General features: G+C 44.6%; 1 protein-coding gene across 1 annotated transcript in view; it reads right to left on the bottom strand.

Moving 5' to 3' along the window:
- Positions 1 to 24767, bottom strand: part of LOC113452934 (transient receptor potential cation channel subfamily V member 2-like) — a 32438-nt gene extending 7671 nt beyond the window's left edge. Inside the window, exons 1-13 of the mRNA XM_087924494.1 lie at positions 24583 to 24767; positions 22603 to 22837; positions 21716 to 21822; positions 19822 to 19974; positions 19075 to 19215; positions 18404 to 18699; positions 16806 to 16982; positions 14096 to 14254; positions 12232 to 12327; positions 9539 to 9609; positions 7404 to 7569; positions 5889 to 5955; positions 2093 to 2400 (exon numbers count right to left, since the gene is read on the bottom strand). Coding sequence (XP_087780620.1) covers positions 2093 to 2400; positions 5889 to 5955; positions 7404 to 7569; positions 9539 to 9609; positions 12232 to 12327; positions 14096 to 14254; positions 16806 to 16982; positions 18404 to 18699; positions 19075 to 19215; positions 19822 to 19974; positions 21716 to 21822; positions 22603 to 22772 — 1911 coding nt within the window. The 5' untranslated portion in view covers positions 22773 to 22837; positions 24583 to 24767. The remainder of the gene's footprint in view (positions 1 to 2092; positions 2401 to 5888; positions 5956 to 7403; positions 7570 to 9538; positions 9610 to 12231; positions 12328 to 14095; positions 14255 to 16805; positions 16983 to 18403; positions 18700 to 19074; positions 19216 to 19821; positions 19975 to 21715; positions 21823 to 22602; positions 22838 to 24582) is intronic.
- Positions 24768 to 25080: the final 313 nt, after the last annotated feature.

Below are 25080 nucleotides of genomic sequence, written 5' to 3'. Positions count from 1 at the left end.
GAGGAAAGAAGGAAGGATGGATATGTGGGTATATGTATGTATGTATGTATGTGTGTGTGTGTATATATATATATATATATATATATATATATATATATATGTATCTAGGTAGGTAGGTAGGTAGGTAGGTAGATAGATAGATAGATAGATAGATAGATAGATAGATAGATGATTGATAGATAGATATAGAGTAGATGGATGGATGGATGGATAGATAGATAGATAGATAGATAGATAGATAGATAGATAGATAGATAATAGATGGATGGATGGAGATGGATAGAAGATAGATAGTGTGATGACCTTGGGTGGGATACAAAATAAAGTTGTATAAACAGGTGAAGCCCCTTTTATTCCTTCAACTTGGCTTCACAGCTCCAAATATCCTTGACGAGACAAAAAAAATCCCCCACAAGTAGTTATGAAAAGGAGGAAATGCCGTTTAAAGTAAAAATGCCTATAAATTATAAATAGCAAAAACAACACAAACCACACTGAAGCAATTAAGGGAACCAGGCAAGAAAAGGGCTTGAAGATGTCCACAGATATCGGAACACACACTGGGAAGGACCCCAAACTCAGAGAGGAACGGACAGACTAGAGATATTTCCATGCTTTGTTTCCAGCACTGGCCCATACGCATGTCCGTCCTTTTAACCACAGCTGCAGCCCATGAAGGGGATCAAGGCCCCTTCCTCCCCCGTAGACCATACCATTCATGTCTCTCCCTTATCCTCTCCTCCCTGCGTGCTCTAGGATGGAGAGGGGATAGACCTGGGTCCTCCTCTGACTGCCCAGCCGGCCTCTGGCCTTCCCCAGCTTCCTCCACATCCTCTGGAGCCACACTTCCACTCCCTGTTGGCTGTTCCTCCCCTCCCTTGGAGTCAGACTCCAACCGGGGCATGACAGATAGATAGATAAATAGATAGATAGATAGATAGATAGATAGATAGATAGATAGATAGATAGATAGATAGATAGGATGGATGAATAGATAGATGATAGATGGATGGATAGATGATAGATAGATGATAGATAGATGGGTAGATGGATAGATGATAGATGGGTAGATATAGATAGATAATGGATAGAAGATAGATGGATGGATAGATAGAGATAGATAATGGATGAATAGATGATAGGTAGGTAGGTAGATGATAGATGGGTAGATATAGATAGATAATGGAAAAATGATAGATACATGATAGATAGATAGATAGATAGATAGATAGATAGATAGATAGATAGATAGAATGGATGGATGAATAGATAGATGATAGATGGATGGATAGATGATAGATAGATGATAGATGGGTAGATGGATAGATGATAGATGGGTAGGTATAGATAGATAATGGATAGGAGATAGATGGATGAATAGATAGAGATAGATAATGGATGAATAGATGATAGGTAGGTAGGTAGATGATAGATGGGTAGATATAGATAGATAATGGAAAAATGATAGATACATGATAGATAGATAGATAGATAGATAGATAGATAGATAGATAGATAGATAGATAGATACCAATAGAAAAGAATATTTGTATCTCAGGATTGAACTGTAGAGTCCTTGGTGTCCTCTGATCTTGGTGGTTGTCTTGCAGATGTTTCATGACCTAGCTAGGTAATGTCATCAGAGATAGAAGGAATGGAGTGGGGGAAAAGGAGGAGGAGGAGGAGGAGAAGGAGGAGGAAGGAAGAGGAGAACTGTGGGGTCCCTGGTATTGTCTAAGCTGGGTTTTCTTGCCGATGTTTCATTACCCAACTAGTTATTACAAGACAAACCAAACCGTGAACTACCACCTAATGGTGGAACTGCCAAGGAGAAAACAACACTCCCACTAAAAGAACAAGCCACTGATATCTAAACAGAGAGAATACAATCCCGCTTCCTTCTAGCCCTGATGACGTTACCTAGTTGGGTCATGAAATGTCTTCAAGAAAATCGCCAAGCTCAGAGAGCACCGAGGACCCCACAGCTGAACCCTGAGCTATACATCTTCTCTCCCGCTGGTTCTTTGGATCTGGTTCCGTTTAAGCCCCTGCTGGGCCAGGAATGGCCACTGTCCCAATCACGGGGCCTCACCTGCAACTGCCAGACGCTCTGGCTGTACTTGGAGACGTCGGTGACCGTTTCACTCATCAGGGCAATCAGCATGTTGAGCAAGAGGATGTAGGTCAAGATGACAAAGAGCAGCACCAACAGCATCGCAGTGTAGCTGTGCTTCAAGTTCTCGTTGTACTCCAGGTCCCCCATGCCGATGGTGAACCTGAACAGCAGCAGAGCCGTCCGAAGCAGCCCCGAATACACGGCCCGGTCTTCAGAGTCGTCGCTGAGTGGGACGGACGTATTGCGGGCGGAGTGGGGAGCGTCCCCGGTGAGGAGAATGAGAGCTGCAAGAAGCCATTGAAATTTCAATTGTTTCTCTGAAAACTTTGGGAGGGAACCTTCTCACTTTGAAGGACACGAGACCCAAAGTATCTTTGGTTGATCTTTGGGGGCATCGTTAGTTGTTCCCCTGGTCTTATCGTTCGAGTTTTGTTTGCACTAAGATACCACTAAGAAATCTGGACTTAGTCTGCACATAGAATATCTAAAAGGCTGTTTTGACATCTTGTGGCTGTTGGTGGGTGTGGAGAAGAAAAGCCAGGTGCTAATTGTGTGTGATGTATGGAAGGACAGACCAGGTGATCTCTGGTTTCTGATCTCATTCTTTATGTGTCCTTCACGCTGAGTCTTTCGCTCATTGATTCATGGATTCCTTCACTCAGCCATCCATTCATTTTATTCACTCATTCACACTCGTCCACACTCATTCATCCACTCACTCACTCACTCACTCACTCACTCACTCTTTCACTCACCCATTCATCCTCCCCTTCATTTGTCCACTCATTCACTCACTCATTCATCCTCTTTCATTCACTCACTCATTAATTCATTTAGTTCATTCACTCACTCATTCATTAATTCATTCATTCATCCTCTTTCATTCGTTCATTTTGTTCACTCATTCACACTCATTCATCCACCCATTAACTTACTCAGTCTCTTTCACACCCATTCATCCATTCATTCATCCATTCACTCATTAATTCATTTAGTTATTCTTTCATTCATTCATTTTGTTCACTCATTCATCCACTCATTCGGTCACTCTTTAACACACCCATTCATCCTCCCATTCATTCATTCACTCATTCATCCTCTCATTCAATTGCTCACTCCTTTATTCATTTTGTTCTCTCATTCACTCATTCATCCACTCCTTCACTCACTCACCCTTTCCTCACTCATTCATCCTCTCTTCATTTGCTCACTCATTTATTCATTTATTTTGTTCGCTCATCCATTCATCCACTCATTCATCCAGTCGTTCACCCACTCATTTATCCACTCACTCATTCATCCACTCACTCATTTATTCACACTCATTCACCCTCTCATTCATTCATTCATTCATTCACTCTCTCATTCATGCATTCCATTTCTATGGCCACCCATATTTCAATTTTCCACCTGGATTCAGTTGATGACACTTCTGTCTTCTCAAAACTGAAATCTCCTCATCTTCTCCCCTCCTCCCCCCAAATTAAGGTACACCTGCCACAGAAAATCTTTCCTAATATAAATTCCAGTCCAGCATCACTCTCTTTCTAATTTACATAACGATCATTTGCGATCATATTAAAAGCAACTGCATCCTCTTCGCTGAGGATGTAAAGCTATTTAACACCGCCGACAATACTGCTGCCCTACAAAGCGACCTCGACTATGTGTCAGAATGGTCAAACAATTGGCAACTTCAAATCTCAACCGACAAATGCTCTGTCTTACACATTAGCAGCAAAAATCAGAACGCTCAATACAAACTGGGAGGATACGACCTTGTGGACGGCCCTCACTCTGTCAAGGACCTAGGGGTACTCATTTCAAAAGATCTAAGCTGGGGTAGCATTCAAAAATCCCAGCAACCAGTTCAGGGTTTCCTGTTTCAGGGATGTCCAACCTTTCTCAACTTTAAGACTTGTTTAAACATCCACTGTGGTGCGTCGGAACTTGGAGTGACCGTCATAACCCACCTCACAGGATTGTTGTCAGGGAAAATGAAAGGCAGGAGTTTTTAGGCCCGTTTGCCCCCTTTTGAGTTGACCAGATAGAATAAAAATACACAACAAGTGAAGCAGCAGGACCAGAGAGGCACCTGGTGGAAACCTTGAGGTGGGCGTCAGGGAATCCGTGGGGTGGACAAAGGGCAGATGACACTCGGTTAAACAGTTGCTGATCCCCACAGGAGGAGGAGGAGGACTATCTGGGGCTGGCTGCATGGAGGATGTACAAGAAGAAGGAGGAGTCGCCTCCTTCATACTTAATGGCAGCTTTCCAAGTTTCCACAATGTGCTGGATTCTCGTTAGGAATATAAGTCGCCAAACAGGTATTTGGGTTAGAAATATATAAACCAGGATAAACATTTTAAAACTGTATCTTTAAGAAAATGCAAAACTGTAATTAGGTGTGGTTTCTCAAACGGCCATAAAATGGAGCCAGGAACCTGGTTTGTCTTGGCCTTAGTCTCAGAAGAGAGTGTGAGTGTATCTCTGTTTCCTTCTGTTGGAAAGTATTGCCGTTGCTCCATTTCTTCTAATTGACTGATATGACTGGATTTTAATGTAAGTCTGATACTGAACTGTTTTTGACACTGGAATTTGATATTTGGATTATCCCTGGATTGAAAACTGAGTGATTTAACTTGTGAATGATTTTGGATTGCTTATTTTGGACTTTGCTTTAAACCTTTCTGGAAGTAAAAACCTACATTTACTGTACAGTGTATCTGTAACCTACATTTACTGTACAGTACACTGTACTGTACTGTACAGTGTATCTTTGCGCTGTGTATGTGTATTATTCAAACACTCCTCTCAAATACGTCTCCCTGTATGCGCTCATTCTCCTAACGGGGAATTGCCTCAACGGTTATCGTCTCATGACACCCTAGACCGGGGTCTCAAACTCGCGGCCCACAGGCCAATTGCGGCCCGCAGGACGATATCCTATGGCCCCGCCGTGATATGAAAGTATAATATTAGTGCGGCCCGCAGGGGAAACGGACCTCTGAAGGAAGTCCCGCCCGCCGTTCCTCGTCGTGGCTTCTTCTCCACCCTGAACTTTAACAAGTCCAAGTACAGGTCCGGACTTACTGATGATCATCTTCAAGCCATAACTGAGGGTCTCAAGTGCCTCCTCTCTCAAGCCAAATGTGGCTCAGATATGTGAGAGGAAGCGTTGTCATGTCTCTGGCAGCAAAGGAGTAAGCTGGAGAAGCCACGTTCTGAGGAACTGTTCATGACCTTCATTCAATGTTCCATTCATGTGTTCAGGACGGTTCATGTATTGGAGAAATCATTAACTGTTGATGACATTTGAGGATATTTTTTTAACAACGTTTTTTGTGGAATCCCTTATGCGGCCCAGCCTCACCCAGCCTCTGCCTCCAGCGGGCCCCAGGTAAATTGAGTTTGAGACCCCTGCCCTAGAAGCTGTGGGTCTTAAGTTGATTTATCGAACAATTGCGTGTATTTTCCATCTGCCAAAACGGCTGGTGAACAAAATAAAAACATTAAAAAACCATCATTTGAAACACACACACACACACACAAAGAACTTCCTGTTTCCAGTTTCCGGTGGGCCTCCGGAGGGTGAAAACAGCCTCCCTCAGGCCCCGAAGGCTCACGGGAAGCCGCAAACAGGCCTGTTTCCTGACTTCTGGTACTTCCGTGAGGGCCGTTTTTCACCCTCCCAAGGGTCCAGAGGCCTCTTCACTTGGCTTAATTTAACTTGGCTGTGCTCACCTGTGCCTCCCCTTACCAGGACACTCACCTGTTGCAAAGCCCACCAGGAGGATCACATAGAGCATCAGGAAATGCCAAAGGTCCTTCAAGATGACCTGGAACGAAAACGAGAAGCAATGTGTAGATTGTGCTGACTTTCAAACTCAGCACCTAACAATGGGCCCTTCTCCAAAAGCACGAATTTCAATGTGGAGGAAAGCAAGGCTGTCATACCTGGGCAGGAAAAAAACCAAAGGTACAAGTACAGATTAGGCAAAACCTGGATCAAAAAACAATAACGGTGAGAGGGACCTTGGAGTCCTAGTGGACAATCACTTAAAGCCAAGACAGCCATGTGCGGCAGCAGCCAAAAAGCTAATCCAATTCTTGGTTGTCTAAACACGCACAAAATCAAAATCATGTGAAGTATTAGCACCGCTTTATAAAGCCTTAGTAAGGCCACACCTGGAATCCTGCATCCAATTTTGGTCCCCATGTTACAAAATGGATGTTGAGACTTTGGGAAAAGTGCAGAGAAGAGCAACTAAAACAATTAAAGGCCCAGAGACAAAAACATATGAAGAACAGTTGCAGGATTTGGGTCTGGCCAGTCTAGAGATAAGAAGGACTAGGGTTGACATGATAGCAGTCTTCCAATATCTCAGGGGTTGCCCCCAAAGAAGAGGGAGTCAAGCTACTCTCCAAAGCCCCTGAAAGGCAGGACAAGAAGCAACGGATGGAAACTAACCAAGGAGAGAAGCAACCTGGAAATAAGGAGGAATTTCCTGAAAGTGAGAACAATTAACCAGTGGAACAACTTGCCACCAGAAGTTGTGAGTTCTCCAACACTGGAGATTTTTAAGAAGAGATTGGAGAAAATTTTGTCTGAAATGTTACAGGGTTTCCTGCCTGAGCAGGGGGTTGGACTAGAAGACCTCCAATGCCCCTTCCAGCTCTATTCTGATTGGACTTTATCTGCCCCCACCCTGTGGAATATCCTCCCCTGGAGGTGAGACAGGCCTCCTCACTCTCCTGGCTTTGTGAAAACTGCTAAATTAGGGCAACCTGTACTTGATCAGCTGAATTTAGATTCGGGGCTGCCCTGTGAAATCAGAGGTATTCCAATATAGGTAGTCCTCGACTTAGGACCACAATTGAGCCCAACATTTCTGTGGCTAAGCAAGACTGTTGTTCAGTCAGTTCTGCCTCATTTTACGACCCCTCTTGCCACCGTTGTTAAGTGAATCGCTGCATTTGTTAAATTAGTAATGTGGTTGTTAAAATAATCTGGCTTCCCCCTTGAATCGGTTTGTCAAAACTTCACAAAAAAGAGGATCACGTGACTCAAGGATACGTCAACCTGTCATAAATACGAGTTGGTTGCCAAGCGTCTGAATTTTGATCATGTCGCCATGGGGATGCTGCAACAGTCGCAAGTATGAAAAATGGTTGTAAGTCCCTTTTTTCCAGCACCGTTGTAACTTTGAACGGTCACTAAACGAACTGTTATAAGTTGAAGATACCAGAATTTGCAAACGGAAATGATCTGGTTTCATGACCTAACCTTCTGGATCATCACGAGGCAGATTCCTGTCTGCTGGCAACCGCGGGTATAGTAGAGCATGTTCATCCAGCCCAAAAGCAAGGCGAACACCATGGGCAGCACGTATTTTTCCGTGTTTGCAAAGAACATCACGGACGAGGCCAGGATGGCGAGGGCCTGCACAAACCTGGAAGGGCCAGAGAGAGAAACAGAGAAGCAGCGATCATTTGGGAGGACGTAAGGTGGCTGTCAGGGTTCCGACGATTGCCCTAATTAAATCATGAGTCTTGAAGCCAAGCTTCAAAAGAATTCAAAAGAATTATTAGGAGCAACATGTCCGGCACTAACCTGTATGAAGCCAACTCTGAGACATGTAATTTATTATCATCTATGACCCTGTTTTTCCCCCCCACTCCCCCTGGGTGTGTTATATATCAGATTCTCCAACGAAACAGGTTCACAGGATGGGTGTCATCAATCGCGCTCTCCAATGAAAGATTTTCAAGGGCAGAAGATCCAGTAGCCTAGGTTACAATCTCCACAAGATAAGCATGGAATGCAGGGGTGGTATTCAGCCGGTTCGTACCGGTTCACACGAACCGGTAGCAAGGATTTGGCATGGGTCGCCGAACCAATAGTAACTTCTGGCTGACCATGCCCTCAACCCGGTCGCCCGGTTGCTGCTCGCTCGCTTGCCCAAACGCCCAATACTTGCTCACCCAACCCTGCCTGCCTGACGCTCCCCCGCCAAGTTACTCCTTAAGGTATTTTTTTTTTCCCTCCCAACAATCAGCTTTTCCTAAGATCAGCAGTGCCAGGATTCCCTTTGTTTACTTACTGCTTCATCCAGGAAGCTTCCCTGAGGCCCAGGAAAGGCAAAAAATGGAGGGGCCCCAGGGAGGCCCCAAAACGAAGTGTGTGTGTGTGGGTGCTGCGTGGCCCCCCCATACTTCATTTTCTGCCTTCTTGAGCCCAAGGGAAGCCCCCAGGGAGCAAAAACGTCCCCCCTCAGAGGGTTCTCTGAAGCCCAGAAGGCCCAAAAAAGGAAGGAGGGGTGCTGCAAAAAGCAAAAAAAAAAAGAAAAAGCCCCACACCCACTCAGTCACACGGCCATACCCTCTACCTACACCCCCTAGCCACGGCCACAGAACCAGTAGTAAAAAATTTTTGTATACAACCACTGATGGAACGTGCTTCTGGCCTTCACCTGCTACACTGCTCCCTCAGGCCTTTTCCTCGTCCTTCTAATATCAACTCGGGAACGGGCATAGGAAATGAGTTATGAGTTGACAGTGGGAAAGACCACGACAGAGGAAGCGATGCTGTTTTTAGGGCATGTTCCGATAAGAGAAGGCAGAGCCCACAGCTGAATAACGGGGCAGAGAAAGAAACCCAGAAAAGATCCCCTTTGGTTTCTCAGGCTATCAAAGAGACAGTGGGAGATTTGTATTTTCAGCTCTGCAAGATGATGTTAATCTAGCTGTACAGTAAAATAAAAATGATCTCATCTGGTTGCTTTTTCTGGCTGGTTTGCCAGAGACATGAAAGCCGGCTGGGTAACCTTGGGCCAATCATCAGGAGACAATGTGTTCTAGTCCTGCCTTAGACATGAAATTCGGTGGGTGATTTTGGGCCAATCAAAAGGAGATGGTGAGTTCTAGTCCTACCTCAGCCAAGAAAGCCAACTGGGTGACTTTGAATCAACCACAAAGAGCCAGTGAGTTCTAGTCCTATATCAGGCATGAAAGTCGACTAGGTGACTTTGGGCCAATCACCAGGAGATGGAGAATTCCAGTCCTGTCTTAGACCTGGAATCGGAGGGTGCTTTGGGGCCAAACACTAGGAGGTGGTGAGTTCTAGTCCTACCTCAGCCACAAAAGCAAACAAGTGGCGTTTTCATCGATACTTCCAACAAAAGGCCAATATCCAATGAGTAGTGGAAATAACCAGTGGAACATCTTGCCACCACAAGTTGCAGGTGCTCCATGACTAGAGGTTTTTAAGAAAAGACAGTCCCCCATCTGAAATGGTCTAGGCTAGGGCCTCCTGCTTGAGCAGGGGTGGGACTAGAAGACCTCCAAGGTCCCTTCCAGTTCTAATCTGATAAATTGGTTGATTGAATCCCTCCATAAAAACAGCAACGTATACGCACGTACAGCAATATGTCGAAGCAGCTGTCCATTAGAAGACCTTTCAGAGAGTGGCGTCTTCTCCAGAAGAGAACGCTCTACAAGGGAATAAATAAGAACAGAAATCAGAATGCTGTTGTCATGCTCACCTCGGAGCCAGAATCTATGGAGGAAGACGAGCCGGACCTGGAGCCAACAAAGATCGAGTGGGTGGCTTCGTTGGCTTGGGAGGAAAATTGGCAGGAGTAGGTAGTCAGGCCTGGGCCTTTCAGGATTGGGACAATTTGTAGGCAGGGAGGAAGGTGGGCAGGAGGACCAAGAAAGGCTAAGCAGTGAACATAAGAGACAGAGCTCAGGTGATGAGTAAGGACCACCCACTCCTGATCCGAGAGCATGGAGAGTGGAGAGAAGGCAAGAACAGCGCAGACTACTTGGGAGGAGAGCATCCTGCCCCTCTTCACAAGGCAGACCTGGGAACGGAGACTTAAGGAGATGCTGTAGGGAGGGACATTTCTCAGGAACAAAGGCTGAATTCCTGGAGTGTTGAGTGCCGACGTTTGAACCTTCCTGGATTCCTTGCATTCTTTCTGGATTCCTTGCCTTGCTCCTTTGCTTCCTGGACTCTTCAACTTGCCCTGCTGGATTTCTTATTTTGCATTTGGTTGGACTATTTGCAGCCAGAGGCTGCTTGAGGTGTGTGTGTGTGTGTGTGTGTGTGTGTGTGTGTGTGTGGTCACTTTGTTCTGGGACTTGCCAGAAACATGGGAGTGTCTGGGGAAATTTGGACCAATAACGGGGCAGTTTGAACGGCCATCTGCCTGTGTTATCTCTGTGCCGTGCCCCAGGTCATCACAACTGCATTATGACAGAGATGTGGGAAGGGGTGTGCATGACTTAGTGCACACTGGCCAATTGTTCATTTTGTCGAGGACTTGCCTGTAAGTGGAGTTGTAAAACGCCCAACGCCATTTTGTAGAAGAAGCAGTGGCTATCATTTGGGACTACAATTTCCATCGCTAAGTAAGGCAGTTGTTAACTGAGTCACTGAGCCCAGTTTTATGACCATTTTTGGCTTGGTGAAGCAACTCGCTTGCCCTCGTTAAGCGAATCATGTGGTTGTTAAGCGAATCAAGCTTCCCCCGGGGATGTTGCTGGGGATGTCGCAAATGGTGATCACATCACACACACACACACAGGCACACACACCCTGGGATGCTGCAATCATTGTAAGTACACCCTGCGAGCTAAACACCTGCATTTTGATCAGGATTGTCGCAATGGGTTGTAAGTGCGAGGATCCATCGTAGGTCACTTTTTTCAATGCTGTCTTCACTTGGAATGGCTGAAGTAGAGAACCTGTCTATCTGGTGATCGCAGAACAATCTGCCCCTGAATGTCCATAAAACCAAAGAACTGATTATGGACTTCAGGAAACATGGACAGGACCACGCCCCACTCATCATCAACGGAGAACGAGTGGAAACTGTCCCTACGATCAGATTCCTTGACACCCGTATTTCAGCTGATATCTCCTGGTCCCCTAACACCAAGGCTATAGTGAAGAAGGCTCAGCAGCGGCTACACTTCCTGCGGGTTCTCAGGAAGAACAACCTGGATAAGAAGCTGTTGCTGGCTTTCTATAAAGCCTCTGTGGAGAGCACTCTGACGTGTTGTCTGGGTGTGTGGTATGCAGGCTCCACAGTTGAGGACAGGGAAACGGTACAGAGGGTGATAAACAAGTCTCAAAAAATCATTGGTTGCCCTCTGCCCTCCCTGGAAGACTTAGCCAGGTCCCGCTGCCAAAGCAGAATCAAGGCCGTCATAGAAGACCCCTCACACCCTGGCAATTATCTTTTTGACCTGCTGCCGTCTGGACGGCGCTTTAGGTCAATAAAATCCCACACCACTAGACTAACAAATAGTTTCTTTCCCTGGGCCATCCGAACCGCAAATAAAGACGAAGTCACTACCTCATTAAGATGTGAAAAGATGTGAAATCTCAATACCCCATTCAGATGCATAATAACATATTACAGTACAATCCATCTCTTGTGTATTACACTCGGCTAAGCGTTACAATCAGTGTTGGATGTATATTTTGTGTATATTCGTAGATATTGTACTCTCAAATTGCAAATGGAGACGTGGGTACTCTATCTTTCTTATCTTCATTTGGTTTTATTGTATTGAGAACAGTTGCTGGGGTGCATCCACAGTTTTGTTGTACTTGTACAGTGACAATGAAATACTTCTAATCTTCTAATCTAATCTGTTAAACGGATGGTTCTCAGACAAGTTATGACCACCATTGTGCCCCAAATTTCTGTTATTAAGTGAAACATTTCCTTAAGTGAGTTTTGCTCCACTTTACAACATTTCTTGCCTCGGTTGTTAAGTGAACCCCTGCAGTTGTTAAGTTAGTAACCTGGTCGTTAAGTGAGTCCGGCTTTCCCATTGACTTTGCTTGTCAGAAGTTCGCCAAAGGGGATTATGTGACACTGGGACTCTGCAACCGTCGTAAATATGAGTCCGTTGCCAAGCGTCTGAATTTGAACCATGTGACCACGGATGCTGCAATGGTCATAACTGTGAAAATAAGTCACTTTGCCATTGTAACTTTGAACAGTCGCTAAGTGAACTGTTGTAAGTCAAGGACTACCTGTACTAAAAATGCATTTGCGGTCAGAGGAGCCATAAACAAAAAAGGACATCCATCCTACCTGAGCAACGAAGAAATAAATGCCACCAATTAAAATGACCGCAGCTCCAAGAAGTCTTAATAAGTCCTTGGTGGTCATTGTCGTTGGAATAAAAAGCTGTAAAGAGAGGAAGAGAGCAGGCTAAGGACAGAGACTTTGGGGTTGGGGAAATGGCAGAGCCTTCAGTTCGGTGTCCCTCAACCTTGGCAGCTTTAAGAGGGGTGGACTTCAGCTCCCAGAATCCCCCAGCCAGCCTGCTGGGGGAAGTTAAAGTCCACAAGTCTTAAACGTGCCAAGATTGGATACCCCTGGTCTAGATCTTAGACCTTTCCCCTGAAGTATTTTCTAAATCTAAGATATAAGTACTGTGAGAGCTTATGCACTGGAGACAAACTACTTGGGGTTCCAATCACACTTGGCCAATATTTTTTTATTATTATTCTATTTCTATTATTTCTATTTCTATTTTAAATTTATTTGACATACATTTAAAACAGATAAATCAATATATGTATGTATGTATGTATGGCATTCAGCTTTGTTCGGGTATTTTCCCACGTCATTGTAGTTGTGCTTTTAAAGTTGTAGCAACGTTTCGGCAGAATCTCATCTGCCATCATCAGGATTCTGTATTCTATCTATACAGAAGCCTAATGATGGCAGATGAGATTCTGCCAAAATGTTGCTACAACTTTAAAAGCACAACTACAATGACGTGGGAAAATACCCGAACAAAGCTGAATGCCATACATGTAAGTACCCGTGAAAACTTGAGAAAACAAATATATATATATATACACACACACACACATACATATATACATTTTACAGTGTATATTGAGCAATGGTTAAAAAAAAATTTCTTTATCATTATTCACTCTGAGAAGCAACAGCCGAAGACAGAAGCCTGAAGATGATGAATGAGACTCCATTGAAACGTTGCCTAGATACTTCGAATCTTACGCGGGAGAAAACCTGAACAACCAAAGATCCACATACAAATACCCGCGAGAACCTCAGAAAACATATATATATATATATATATAAATATGTAAATATATAAATATATATATATATATACACACACACACACAAACATACATATATACATTTTACAGTGTATGTTGAGCAATGGTTAAAAAAAAAATTCTTTATCTTTATCATTGGCGTGATCTGCCTTGTTACAATAACTCCTTCGTTCTTTTAACGTTTTAATTTCTCTATATAGTCTATAACTAAATGCATGTCTTAAAACTTGAACCCGAAACCTTTCTGCTAAGTATGATAGATTTAAACATGGAGAAAAAATATCAGTATTTAATTTTGCACATCATAACTGCGGCCAGAATAACCTATGCGCAAAACTGGAAATTATCTTTCATTCCTTCAGAGGATATGATAATTAAAAAAATACATGAATGTGCTGAGATGGATAGCCGAACCAAACTGTTAAAAAATAAGCAAGATAGTGACTATTATGAAATATGGAACATTTGGTATGATTGGTTAAAGAAAAGGTAATATTTGATATTTGGATAAGTTATGGAAATGACAGAAGACGTGCATTCTATTTCTATTTCTATGCCGTTCAATTCTTTGATATTTCTATGCCATTCTATTCTTACTGATATTTCTATTCTATACTTATTGATATTTCTATTCTATTCTTGATATTTCTATACTGTTCTATTCTAATTGATAATTCTATTCTAATTGATAATTCTATTCTATTCTAATTGATAATTCTATTCTATTCTAATTGATAATTCTATTCTCTTCTAATTGATAAATCTATTCTCTTCTGTTCTATTCTATTCTATTCTATTCTGACTTGTTGAAACTATTACACCAAAACCATCCATTTTTTTAAAAGAAGAGTAGTTACCTCATCCTTTGGTGACCAGTTGTAAGCGGTGACTGTGAAGATCGTCATGAAAATCAAATGGAAGAAAAAACTGATGAGAAACCTTTTTCTAATGAAAGATTCCCATTTGTGTTGAAGTAGCTTGTTCAAAGGCTCCAGGGCCAACATTTCGTACCGGTTCTGTGGACGGAGAGATCATGTCAGGGGGTTTCGCAGCAACCCGTGTCCAAATGAAGTCAGAGATGCTGACCAGAACTTGTAGTTTTATATAAATATATTTTACATAGATAGCAAAGTAGATAGTCAGGCAAACAGAAGCACCCTGAGGTAAACCACAGAGCAAACAGGGCCCGGGGGAAGAAAAAGGGCGAATAAAAGGGAAACTCCACACCCACAGCCACCAAGGAGAAGGAGGAGAAAAAGGAGGAGGAGGAGGAAGAGGAGGGAGAGGAGAAAAAAGAAAGGAGAAGGAGGAGGAAGAAGAGGGGGAGGAAGAGGAGGAGAAGAAAAAAGAGGAGGAGGAACAGGCAGAAGAAGAGAAGGGGAGGAGGAGGAAGAAGAGGAGGAGAAGAAATCACTTTGGCGGAAAAACAAATCTGGTCACGTTTCCAGCTTCAAAAGCCGATACAAAAATTTATGCCACCAGATAAAGACTGAATGCACCAATTATCACATTAAACAAGAAGAAAACCTTCTACGCACCAATTCCACCCGGGCTTTCTACAATTTTGTAAACAACAAACTAAAAGACTCAAGGTCCATCCCACCCCTGAAAGGACCTAATGGTAAAGACTGCAACGATGACACCATTAAAGCCAACCTCTTTAACACATTCTTCAGCTCAGTATTTGTAAACAGCAATGGATCATGCCCAGTATTTCCTAATCGAACCACAGACAACTACAATGATCTAATACATATCGATCTTACAGAAGACAATGTTGTAAAAGCACTACGCAATCTAAAACCATCTATCTATTGGACCGGACGGGATATGTGCCTACTTCTTTAAAAAGCTATCCACTGCCATAGCCGAACCTCTAAGCATAATCTTCGAAAAATCTTTCAGGACCAGCTCCTTGCCAAAACTATGGTCACAAGCCAGGGTCATCCCCATCTTCAAAAAGGGTGACCCCAGCCTAGTTGAAAATTACAGACCAATCTCCTTATGCTGCGTCACCTGTAAAGTCATGGAAGCAATTATTAACCAATCCATTATCCTCCACTTAGAGACAAACAACCTACTCTCCAATAAACGATTTGCTTTCAGGAAAAAACTATCGTGCAATCTGCAACTCTTGCACTGCAAAAACATATGGACTACACAACTCGATCAGGGCAAAGCAATAGACGCAATCTACATAGACTTCTGTAAAGCCTTTGATTCAGTGGTACACGACAAACTACTCCTAAAACTAAAATCTTATGGTATCTCTGGACACCTACATAACTGGATAGAAGCATTCCTGTCAAACAGACAACAAATGGTCAAAATTGGGAGCGTCCTATCAAATTCTGTACCTGTCAACACTGTCCCCCCAACGTGTCCCCAAGGCAGTGTTCTAGGACCAACTCTCTTCATACTCTACATAAATGACCTCTATGATCATATTAAGAGCAACTGTGTTCTCTTCGCTGATGATGTAAAGCTATTCAATACCAGAGACAATACTACTACCCTTCAAAAAGACCTTGACTATGTATCAGAATGGTCAAACAAATGGCAGCTTCAAATCTCAACAAATAAATGCTCTGTCCTATATATTGGCAAAAAAAATCAGAAAATAAAATACAAGCTGAATAGTCAAGACCTTGTTGATGATCCAAATTCTGTCAAGGATCTTGGAGTACTCATCTCTAATGACCTAAGTGCTAGAGCCCACTGCAACTACATAGCCAAAAAGGCATTAAGAGTTGTTAACCTAATCCTACATAGCTTTTTCTTTGGTAATATCACACTACTAACTAGAGCATACAAAACATTTGCTAGACCAATACTCGAATACAGCTCATCAGTCTGGAACCCACATTACGTATCTGATATTAACACAGTTGAGAAAGTCCAGAAATATTTCACAAGAAGAGTTCTCCACTCCTCTACTCGTTGTAGAATACCTTATGCCACCAGACTCGAAGTTCTACACCTAGAAAACCTAGAACTACGCCGCCTTCAGTCCGATCTAAGTATAGTATATAAAATCATACATTGCAATGTCCTACCTGCAAATGAATACTTCAGCTTCAACCATAACAACACAAGAGCAAACAATAGATACAAGGTTAACCGCACCAAACTTGATTGCAGGAAATATGACTTCAGCAACAGAGTGGTCAATGTCTGGAATACTCTACCTGACTCTGTGGTTTCTTCCCCAAACCCCAAAAACTTTAACCTTAGATTGTCTACTATTGACCTCACCCCATTCCTAAGAGGTCTGTAGGGGGCGTGCATAAGCACACCAACGTGCCTACCATCCGTGTCCTATTGTTTGTTTTATATATTTTTTATTTTTCTTATATTTATCCATGTATTCATAGCTATGTTTTTGCTTATATAAGCAATTGACAAATTAAAAAAAAAAGAATATAAAAGAGGAGGAAAAGGAAGAAAAGGAGGAAGAGGCGGAAGGGGTGCGGAGAAGTGGAGAAGAAGGAGGAGATGGCGCTTAATGAAAGAATCGCAGGGCCGAGAAGATCCTGAGAAGAAAAATCCTTGACTGGATCTACTAACTGGAACGTCGCTGTTGTAGGCCAGGGTCTCCATCATTGAGTTCTCCTCACAGCTGTCGATGGAGGTCAGATCGTAGAGGGAGCTCTGGATGGGGCCATAGGTCCACTCGATGAGCTTGCGCGAAAGGTGGTGGAATTTGCGTTCCTTCATGTCTCTCTGGAGCATGTGCCTGAGGATCTGGAGAGACCAAAACGGTTGAGTTGGTAACAGGAGTGTCTTGGGTGGGTCCGTCCATCGTCTGGACATTTCTGACCTTCTTGAAGTCACGCCTGATAACTAAGCTATGCAATCCAGAAAACCTCAGCACAAACATGATTCGCTTTGGACCTGACCTTTTAATTAATCCTTAATAATGCTACTATTAACTATAACTAATATCGGTAATAATACTATTAATTATATTATTATTTAATATTAACATCATTGTTATCAATATGAACAATAATATTACAAAGTAATTATAATTACAGTATTTGCATCGATAATTTAAATGCAATTAAACATGATTCATAAAATAATAATAAAAATAACAACAACAATAATAATAAACCTCCTGCATCTATGTCCATTTCTCCTTTTTTCTAGTCTGTCTCCAAGAAGTTGGGTGCACCCATAATGAAGTCAAGCTGACTGTCAACTAAAAAAAAAAATACTCCTTTGGTATTTTTAGTTGCCAGCAGAAAGGGAATGGGGGAAAGCAGTGCATTCCTTACATGCTTCAGATAATTGCTAGGTGGCCGAAGCTGTTGGCGCGAAAGATTACTACTGGTAGAGCATGATTGATGACTCTTGGCTATGGATGTGTCCCATTGGAGAATATACATCCAGGGGGTGGGGTGGGGGGAAGACCAGGGTCAAGGGGGAAATGTGTGGTGTATTTTAGTGTCGGCTGCACCCAGCTAATGTCAACATGGGCGTTCCTAATAAATCATTTTTTTTTTTACTCTTGAAAGATGTGGCTAGAAACTTACGATTTCAATGGGGGTGGGTTTGTTGGGAGTCCTGACACTGACATTACACAGACCACAGTATACGGCAGTCATGTAAATACAGGTAGTCCTTGAGCTACAACTGTTCATTTAGTGACCGTTCAAAGTTACAACGGCACTAAAAAAAGGGACTTAGGACCGTTTTTCGCACTTAGGACCGTTGCAGCATCCCCCTGGTCAGGAGATCAAACTTCAGACACTTGGCAACTGACTCATATTTATGACAGTTGCAGTGTCCCAGCGTCACGTCATTCCCTTTTGCGACAAGCAAAGTCAAAAGCCAGAATCAATTAATGACCGTGTTACTAACTCAACCACTGCAGTGATTCACTTAACAGTTGTGGCGAGAAAGGTCATGGGCAAAATTCGCTTAACACATGTCTCACTTAGCCACATAAATTCGGGGCGTCGTGTCGAGGACTACCTGTACTTCACGCAAGACTGGCGGGGGAATTCTGGGAGTTGAAGTCCACCCATCTTAAAAATGCCAAGTCAGAGGAGCAATTATGTGAAAAATCACTTTTTTCTAATGCCGTTGTAACTTGGAAGCATCACTAAATGAATGGTTGTAAGTCGAGGACTATGTATCGTGGCAAAGAGGGTGACTACCTCGACTTTCCCAGTCTTGACAGCCAGCGTTAAAGGGGTCAACTGTTCCCCATTTTTAATCACTTCCAACTTGGAGGGAGGGTCCATCTTGGCCCCTTTCATTAGGATCCTGTCCATGTTGACCACGATCTTGGTGTTCTTCTCCGTGTTGTTGGCCACCATCACCAGCGCATGGAGGACGGTGTTGCCCATGGAATCCTGTTCGGTCAGCTTGGCCTTGTTGTGACGGTTATCCAGGAGGTACATGACCACCTCTGGCTGGTTGGTACAAGCGGCCAAGGAGAGAGGAAGTTCACCTGGAAGAGAGAAGACGATTGGCCAAGGTTGCATTGAACATCTAGGTGTCCAACCTTGGCCACTTGAAGACCTGTGGACTTCAACTCCCAGAATTCCCCAGGCAGCCAGCCTTCAAGTTGAAATCCACAGGCTTTAAGTCTTGTGGACTTCAACTCCCAGAATTCCCCAGGCAGCAGGTCTTCTAGTGGCCAAGGTTGAAGTTCACAGGTCTTTAAGTCTTCTGGCCTTCAAATACCCCTGGTTGGCCACTTCTGATCTGCAGTGTCTCCCAGAGAGGGAGGATATCAAATCCCCTTTGCCGATGAAAACAAGGATACCTGCAGGGGTGGTTAAAAAGTCGAAATGCACCCACAACATTTGTCCCGCTGACATACCGAAATAAAAGTGGGCTTCTTTTCGGTCCTTTTGGAACAAAAAACCAGAAGCCTTGGCATGGACATCAGCCCCGTTCTTTACCAGGAGCTTCACAAATTTGTAGTTCCTCTTCTCGATGGCGATGTGGAGGGCTGTTTGTCCTGCAGAGATGGTGGAAAAACAGCACCGGATAAAAATGGAAGGGTTTATCAGAGGTGTCCACACAGTTTGGTCAAAACAATCAAGATGGCAGCCACTGTCAAAGATACACCTGTTTTCTTGTTTCCCTGAAAAAGCTCCGTTGTTGTTTTTTAACTGAACCACTAATGCAGCCGTTCCCCTTAATTTCCAAGCATGGGATCGGTTTCCAAAAATGAGAAGAGAACCGTCCCTTTAAGGTCTCCTGGGATGGTGGCGGCCATTTTGGCTTTTATGACTACATTCTTGGCTGCCTATTCAGAAAGGCACACGTGTTTGTTATGTCAACATTGGGGGAGGGCGTGAAAATTGAAGAAATAAATAAACATTCCCTTAGAGAGAGGAGGAGGAGGAGGAGGAGATGATGATCTGGCTGGGCTAAACTCTGCTGGGTTTCAGAAAGAGGAAGGAAGGAAGGAAGGAAGGAAGGAAGGAAGGAAGGAAGGAAGGAAGGAAGGAAGGAAGGAAGTAAGTTAGTTCCAACCTATCCAAACTGAAGATCTCCTTCCAGCCACCCCACCCTAGAAAACAGAGTCCTCCACCCTCAATGTTGCAAGAAGAAGCCTTACCTTCATAGTAGCTGTCGGTGCAAGCGGTGTTGACCAAAGGGTTGGGGTTCTTGGTCTTCTCGTCTATCATCAAGAGCACAGGGATGGTTGGATTCTTCCCGTCTTTCAAATTGAGCAGGGCCTTCATCAAACAGGTCTTGCCCGTCATCTCATCTGGAAGAAAGAAGTTGTCCAGGGGAAGGAGGCTTGGGTGATGCCTGCCCCACCTTCCATCGTCCTAAAGTAGGGTTTCTCCGCTTTGGCCGCCTGAAGATGGGCGGACTTCAACTCCCAGAATCCTGGAATTAGGAGCAAAGCTGGCTGGGGAATTCTGGAAGTTGAAGTCCGCCCATCTTCAAGAGGCCAAAGCGGAGAAACGCTTCACTAAGTTCACTTTTCCCACCTGGATACTTTCCAGATGTGGTTAAGTAAGTTGCTTCTCCCACCACCCAGGCAGCATGATCAAGCGCTCAGGAGCATGGGAACTATAGTCCAGTGTCATCCCTCTGTAAAGGGCTCAGCAATCTAGTTGAGGAATTTTGGAGAACATATAGAAATGGAAGCACCCGTTGCTTCTAACATCTTTGGAGGACATTTGGGCTACCAGATCTTAGCCCACCCAAGGCCCAGCAGGATCTGGGCAGGGGGCACAGCTACAGCCCAAACCAGTAGCAGACAGAGGCATTCTGTAATTTTGCACCCGTGGGATGGTTTTTTCGGGTGCTCCAAATGAACATTACAAAACAGGTCGAGACTTTAGAAAAACTGCAAAGAAGAGCAGCTAAGATGATTAATAGGCCTGGGAGGCTAAAACACATGAAGAACAGTTGTAGGAATTGGGTTTGGCTAGTCTAGAAGGACTTGGGAGGTACTGTTCTGACCAAGGTTTCGCGGGATCGTAATTAATCACACGCTTAGTCCAAACAACTCTCTTTTTAATTTCAACGCTGAGAATTATTTTCATTCCCAGCCTGTAATGAGTCCCAAACAGTCCCTCGAGATAAGCACCCACCTTTCTCTCCTTTGAATTGCTGCCAACAACTAGAGTGCCAAATGAATTATTAAAAGCCAAACGGAGTACAAAGTCCACACAAAGCTTCAAGGCTTAATCTGAACACAGCGAACAAAGTTGCTTCCTGCAAAAGCTCCTGTCCCTTTGTTCCTCCTTTATGTCTTATGGAAGGGGCCAATCATCTCCAAGCCTTACTCCCGAGTTGCCCCTTTTGTCTTAACTGCTCTTGCCTTCTGGCAGCTCTGCGCACACGCGCACTGGGAACAGGCTCCCCCTGATCCTCCTCCTAGCTGCTGTCAGATTCTGGAGGCTCCGGAGTCAGGACATAACTCCCAGATGACCCTGGCCCCATCTCTGTTATCGGACGCAGCACCCTCGTCCCAGTCCTCCCCAGACTCCAGGACTGGATCATGTTCCTCCCCATTGTCCGATTCCACTGCCGTCTGCACAGGCTGCCAGAGGACCACAACAGGTACATAACAGCAGCGTGTTCCAACATTAAGGGGGTCAACTTATTTTCCAAAGCCCCAGAAGGCAAGTCAAGAAACAGTGGATGGAAACCAACCAAGGAGAGAAGCAACCTGGAATGAAGGAGAAACTTGACAATGAGGGCAATTAACCAGTGGAACAGCTGGCCACCAGAAGTTGTGGCTGCTCAAAACCTTAAAAGGTTTTTAAGAAGAGATTGGATGGTCACTTGTCTGAAATGATATTATAGGCGCTTGAGCAGGGGGTTGGACTAGATGATCTCCCAAGGTCCTTTCCAGCTGTTTTCTGATTGATAACCCACCCACCCCCAGTTCAACTCTGAGCTGCAAATATTCCCTTCTAGGGGCAGTTCTATGAGGCTTGCCTTGGTTTTATGCTGATGTGAGAGTCGGCAAGAAAGGGTAAGCGGTCTACCTGTATATTCAGTGTCGGAGAGAAAGGTGCGCGTTCTCTGCAGATAATCGCTCAGGCCGTCGAGCTGTTCAGGATCTCCCTCGGCCACGGCTTTAAAAATATGGTCCCTGTCGAAGCGATCGGGATCATCCGGATTGCAGAAGAGAAAGGAAAGGAAAAGGGTCCAAGTGGAATTCAGTCCTTCGGTCTACTGTCCAGCTGGTGACTTTGGGCTAAATACCAGGAGATGGTGAGTTCTAGTCCTGCCTTAGCCATGAAAGTTAGCGGGGTGCCTTTGAGTCAATTAACGAGAAAGGGTGAGTACTAGTTCCGCCTTAGTCATGAAAGTTGGCTGGGTGCTTTTGGGCCAATCACTAGGAGACAGTGAGTTCTAGTCCTGCTGCTCAGCCAGGAAAACCAGCTAGGTGCCTTTGGCTCAATCACCAGAAGACGGTGATTTTCTAGTCCTGCATTAAGCACGAAAGCTGGCTGGGTGACTTTGGGCCAATCTCTAGGAGACAGTGAGTTCTAGTCCTGCCTCAGCCAGGAAAGCCGGTTCAAAGAACATACATTAATAGAGTTGGAAGGTTAGTAATAGGTTAATAAACTTAAGAATAGGTTGGGCCAATCGCCGGGCGATGGTGAGTTCTAGTCCTGCCTTAGGCACGAAAGCTGGTTGGGTGATTTTCGGCCAGTCCCTCTCTCTCTCTCTCTCTCTCAGCCCAACCCACAGGAGGGTTGTTGTTGTGGGGAAAATAGAAGGGGGAAGGTGCTTGTGCATTGTTTAAAGACTCCCGAAAAGGACCACAAATCAACCTATAATCCGTTGACAGAAATCCATGCAAAGTTCTTTCTGGTGGGGAAATTCTGCAAAGTAATTCTCACCGGTGTCGGTGATAAGGACTTACCTGACGGCTCCTGCCTCATTTTTCGGATTCGTCCAGGGAGGGGCTTTCTTCAGGAGAGGAGTCTTCAAGGTTGGCGGTTCATGCTCCTCTCCGGCTGACCCCTTCAGGGCCGAGTTCGGATCCTCTCCAAGACTATCATCCATCTCCTGGACACAGGCGCATTTCATCATCTTCCTGACAGGGTGACCGTGGAGTGGCAGGCGGGCCAAGGGCTGGTCCCAAAGGGCTGGAAGAACTGCATAAGGGAGGGTTGTGGGGAAGAGCTTGGCCTACGAGGATCTTGGAGTTTTAGCGGACAACTGATTAAATATGAACCAATAGTGTGTGGTGGCAGCCCCCAAAAGCCATACAGGGGTACAATCAAGATCAACAGAAGTACTAATACCACCAGTGGTGGGATTCAAAAATTTTTTATGACCAGTTCTGTGGATAGGGCTTGGTGGGCGTGGCATGGCTTGGTGGGCCTGGCAGGGGAAGGTTACTGCAAAATCCCATTCCCTCCCCACCCCACTAACCTGCTTTCCAGCTCCGTTCTCCTGTGCAGGGCAACCAAAGAAGACCCCGCCAATCAGCTGGGACTTGGGAGGCAGAGAATAGATGAGGGCTGGACCAGTCACAGGTGGTCTTCCGAACCACTCAAAAATTTCTGCTACCAGTTCTCCAAACTACTCAAAATTTCCACTACCGGTTCTCCAGAACCTGCTGAGTACCACCTCTGAATACCACTCTATAAAGCGTTAGTAAGACCACAGCAAGAGTACTGCATCCAGTTTTGGTCACTATTCTATAAAAAAGATGTTGAGACTCTGGAAAGAGTGCAGAGAAGAGCAACCACGATGATTATGCTAAAACATTTACAATGAACGGTTGCAGGAACCGGGCCTGGCTAGTCTAGGGAAGAGAAGGACCAGGGGAGACAGGAGAGCAGCCTTCCAATACTTGAGGGGCTACTCCCGAGAAGAGGAAGGGGTCAAGCTATTTTCCAAAGCACCCGAAGGCCAGAGAAGGAATCATGGATGGAAACTGAACAAGGAGAGATTCAACCTAGAAATAAGGAGGAATTTTCTGACAGGGAGAACCATCAACCACTGGAACAGAAGTTGCCTTCAGAAGTTGTGGGAGCTTCATCACTGGAAGTTTTCAAGAAGAGACTGGACTGGCACCTGTCAGAAATGGTGTAGGGTCTCCTGCTTGGGTGGGTTGGATTGGATGACTTACAAGGTCCCTTCCAACAATCTGTTAAATCAGTGGTGGGATTCAAATTTTTTTACTACTAGTTCTTGTCGGCGTGGCTTGGTGGGCGTGGCAGGGGAAGGATACTATAAAAGCTCCAGTCAGAGGTGGTATTTGCCGGTTCTCCAAACTACTCCAAATTTCCGTTACCGGTTCTCCAGAACTGGTCAGAAGCTGCTGAATACCTACTTCTTTGTTAAATATGTTAAATGAAAAACATCCGATTAGTAAAAGGAAAGGTTCCCCTCGCACATACGTGCTAGTCGTTTCCGGCTCTAGGGGGTGAGTGCTCCTCTTCGTTACAAAGCCAAAGAGCCAGCGCTGTCCGAAGACGTCTCCGTGGTCGTGTGGCCAGCATGACTAAATGCCGAAGGCGCACGGAGCGCTGTTCCCTTCCCACCAAAGTGGTGCCTATTTTTCTACTTGCATTTTTACATGCTTTCGAACTGCTAGGTTGGCAGAAGCTGGGACAAATAACGGGAGCTTACTCCATTACGCAGCGCTAGGGATTCGAACCGCTGAACTGCCAACCTTTCTGATCAACAAGCTTGGCTTCTTAGCCACTGAGCCACCACGTCCCTTACTATTAACATGAATATTCCCATTAGTAGCAAAGTAAAAATAAGCCTTCAGTGCCTCTGATCGAAAATGAAACTGCAAGTCTGTTATGGCCTTCTGTGCACGCTCCAAACTCATCTCATTCACCAGCCCCATTGTTTTATTTTAGGATGGGTAGGAGATACTCACTGAGGTTGTTTTTCACAATGCTTAATTGTCCCAGATCTCTAGAATCCTTCGTAGGGATCTTCAGCGATCGGTTTCGAAAGGATCTTTGGCCCGCAACCCCAATACAATCGCTCTGTGGCACGTAGGAAGAGCGGGGATTCCAATCGGAGTAGAGAAGCCTCAAGTATCTCTGCCAGCTAGGATGTTGTAACTGTTATAACCCTAAAAAGGAGGAAGTGGTCAGAGTTCTCACATTTGAGAAGTCAAATCAGACACACAACCGTGAGGTGTGGCATTTCTTCAAGTCAGCTTTTTTGTTCAGAGGAACCAAGAACAATTTCTGACCTTTGTGCATTTAATCACTGTGTCTAAAGCAGAAAAACAGCACCCCAATACTTGTAACAGGCTATCTCTTATTGGACTAGAGGTCATCTAGTCCAACCCCTGCTCAAGTAGGAGATCCTATACCATTTCAGACAAGTGGCTGTCCGATCTCTGAAGACCAAATGAACAGGTATA

The sequence above is a fragment of the Pseudonaja textilis genome, chromosome 1 (assembly GCF_049901715.1).
Source record: "Pseudonaja textilis isolate UNSWEBS1 chromosome 1, rPseTex1.2, whole genome shotgun sequence".
Lineage (NCBI taxonomy): Eukaryota > Metazoa > Chordata > Lepidosauria > Squamata > Elapidae > Pseudonaja > Pseudonaja textilis.
Note: the sequence above shows the minus strand (reverse complement) of the source record. Positions and strands in the feature narration are given on the sequence as shown.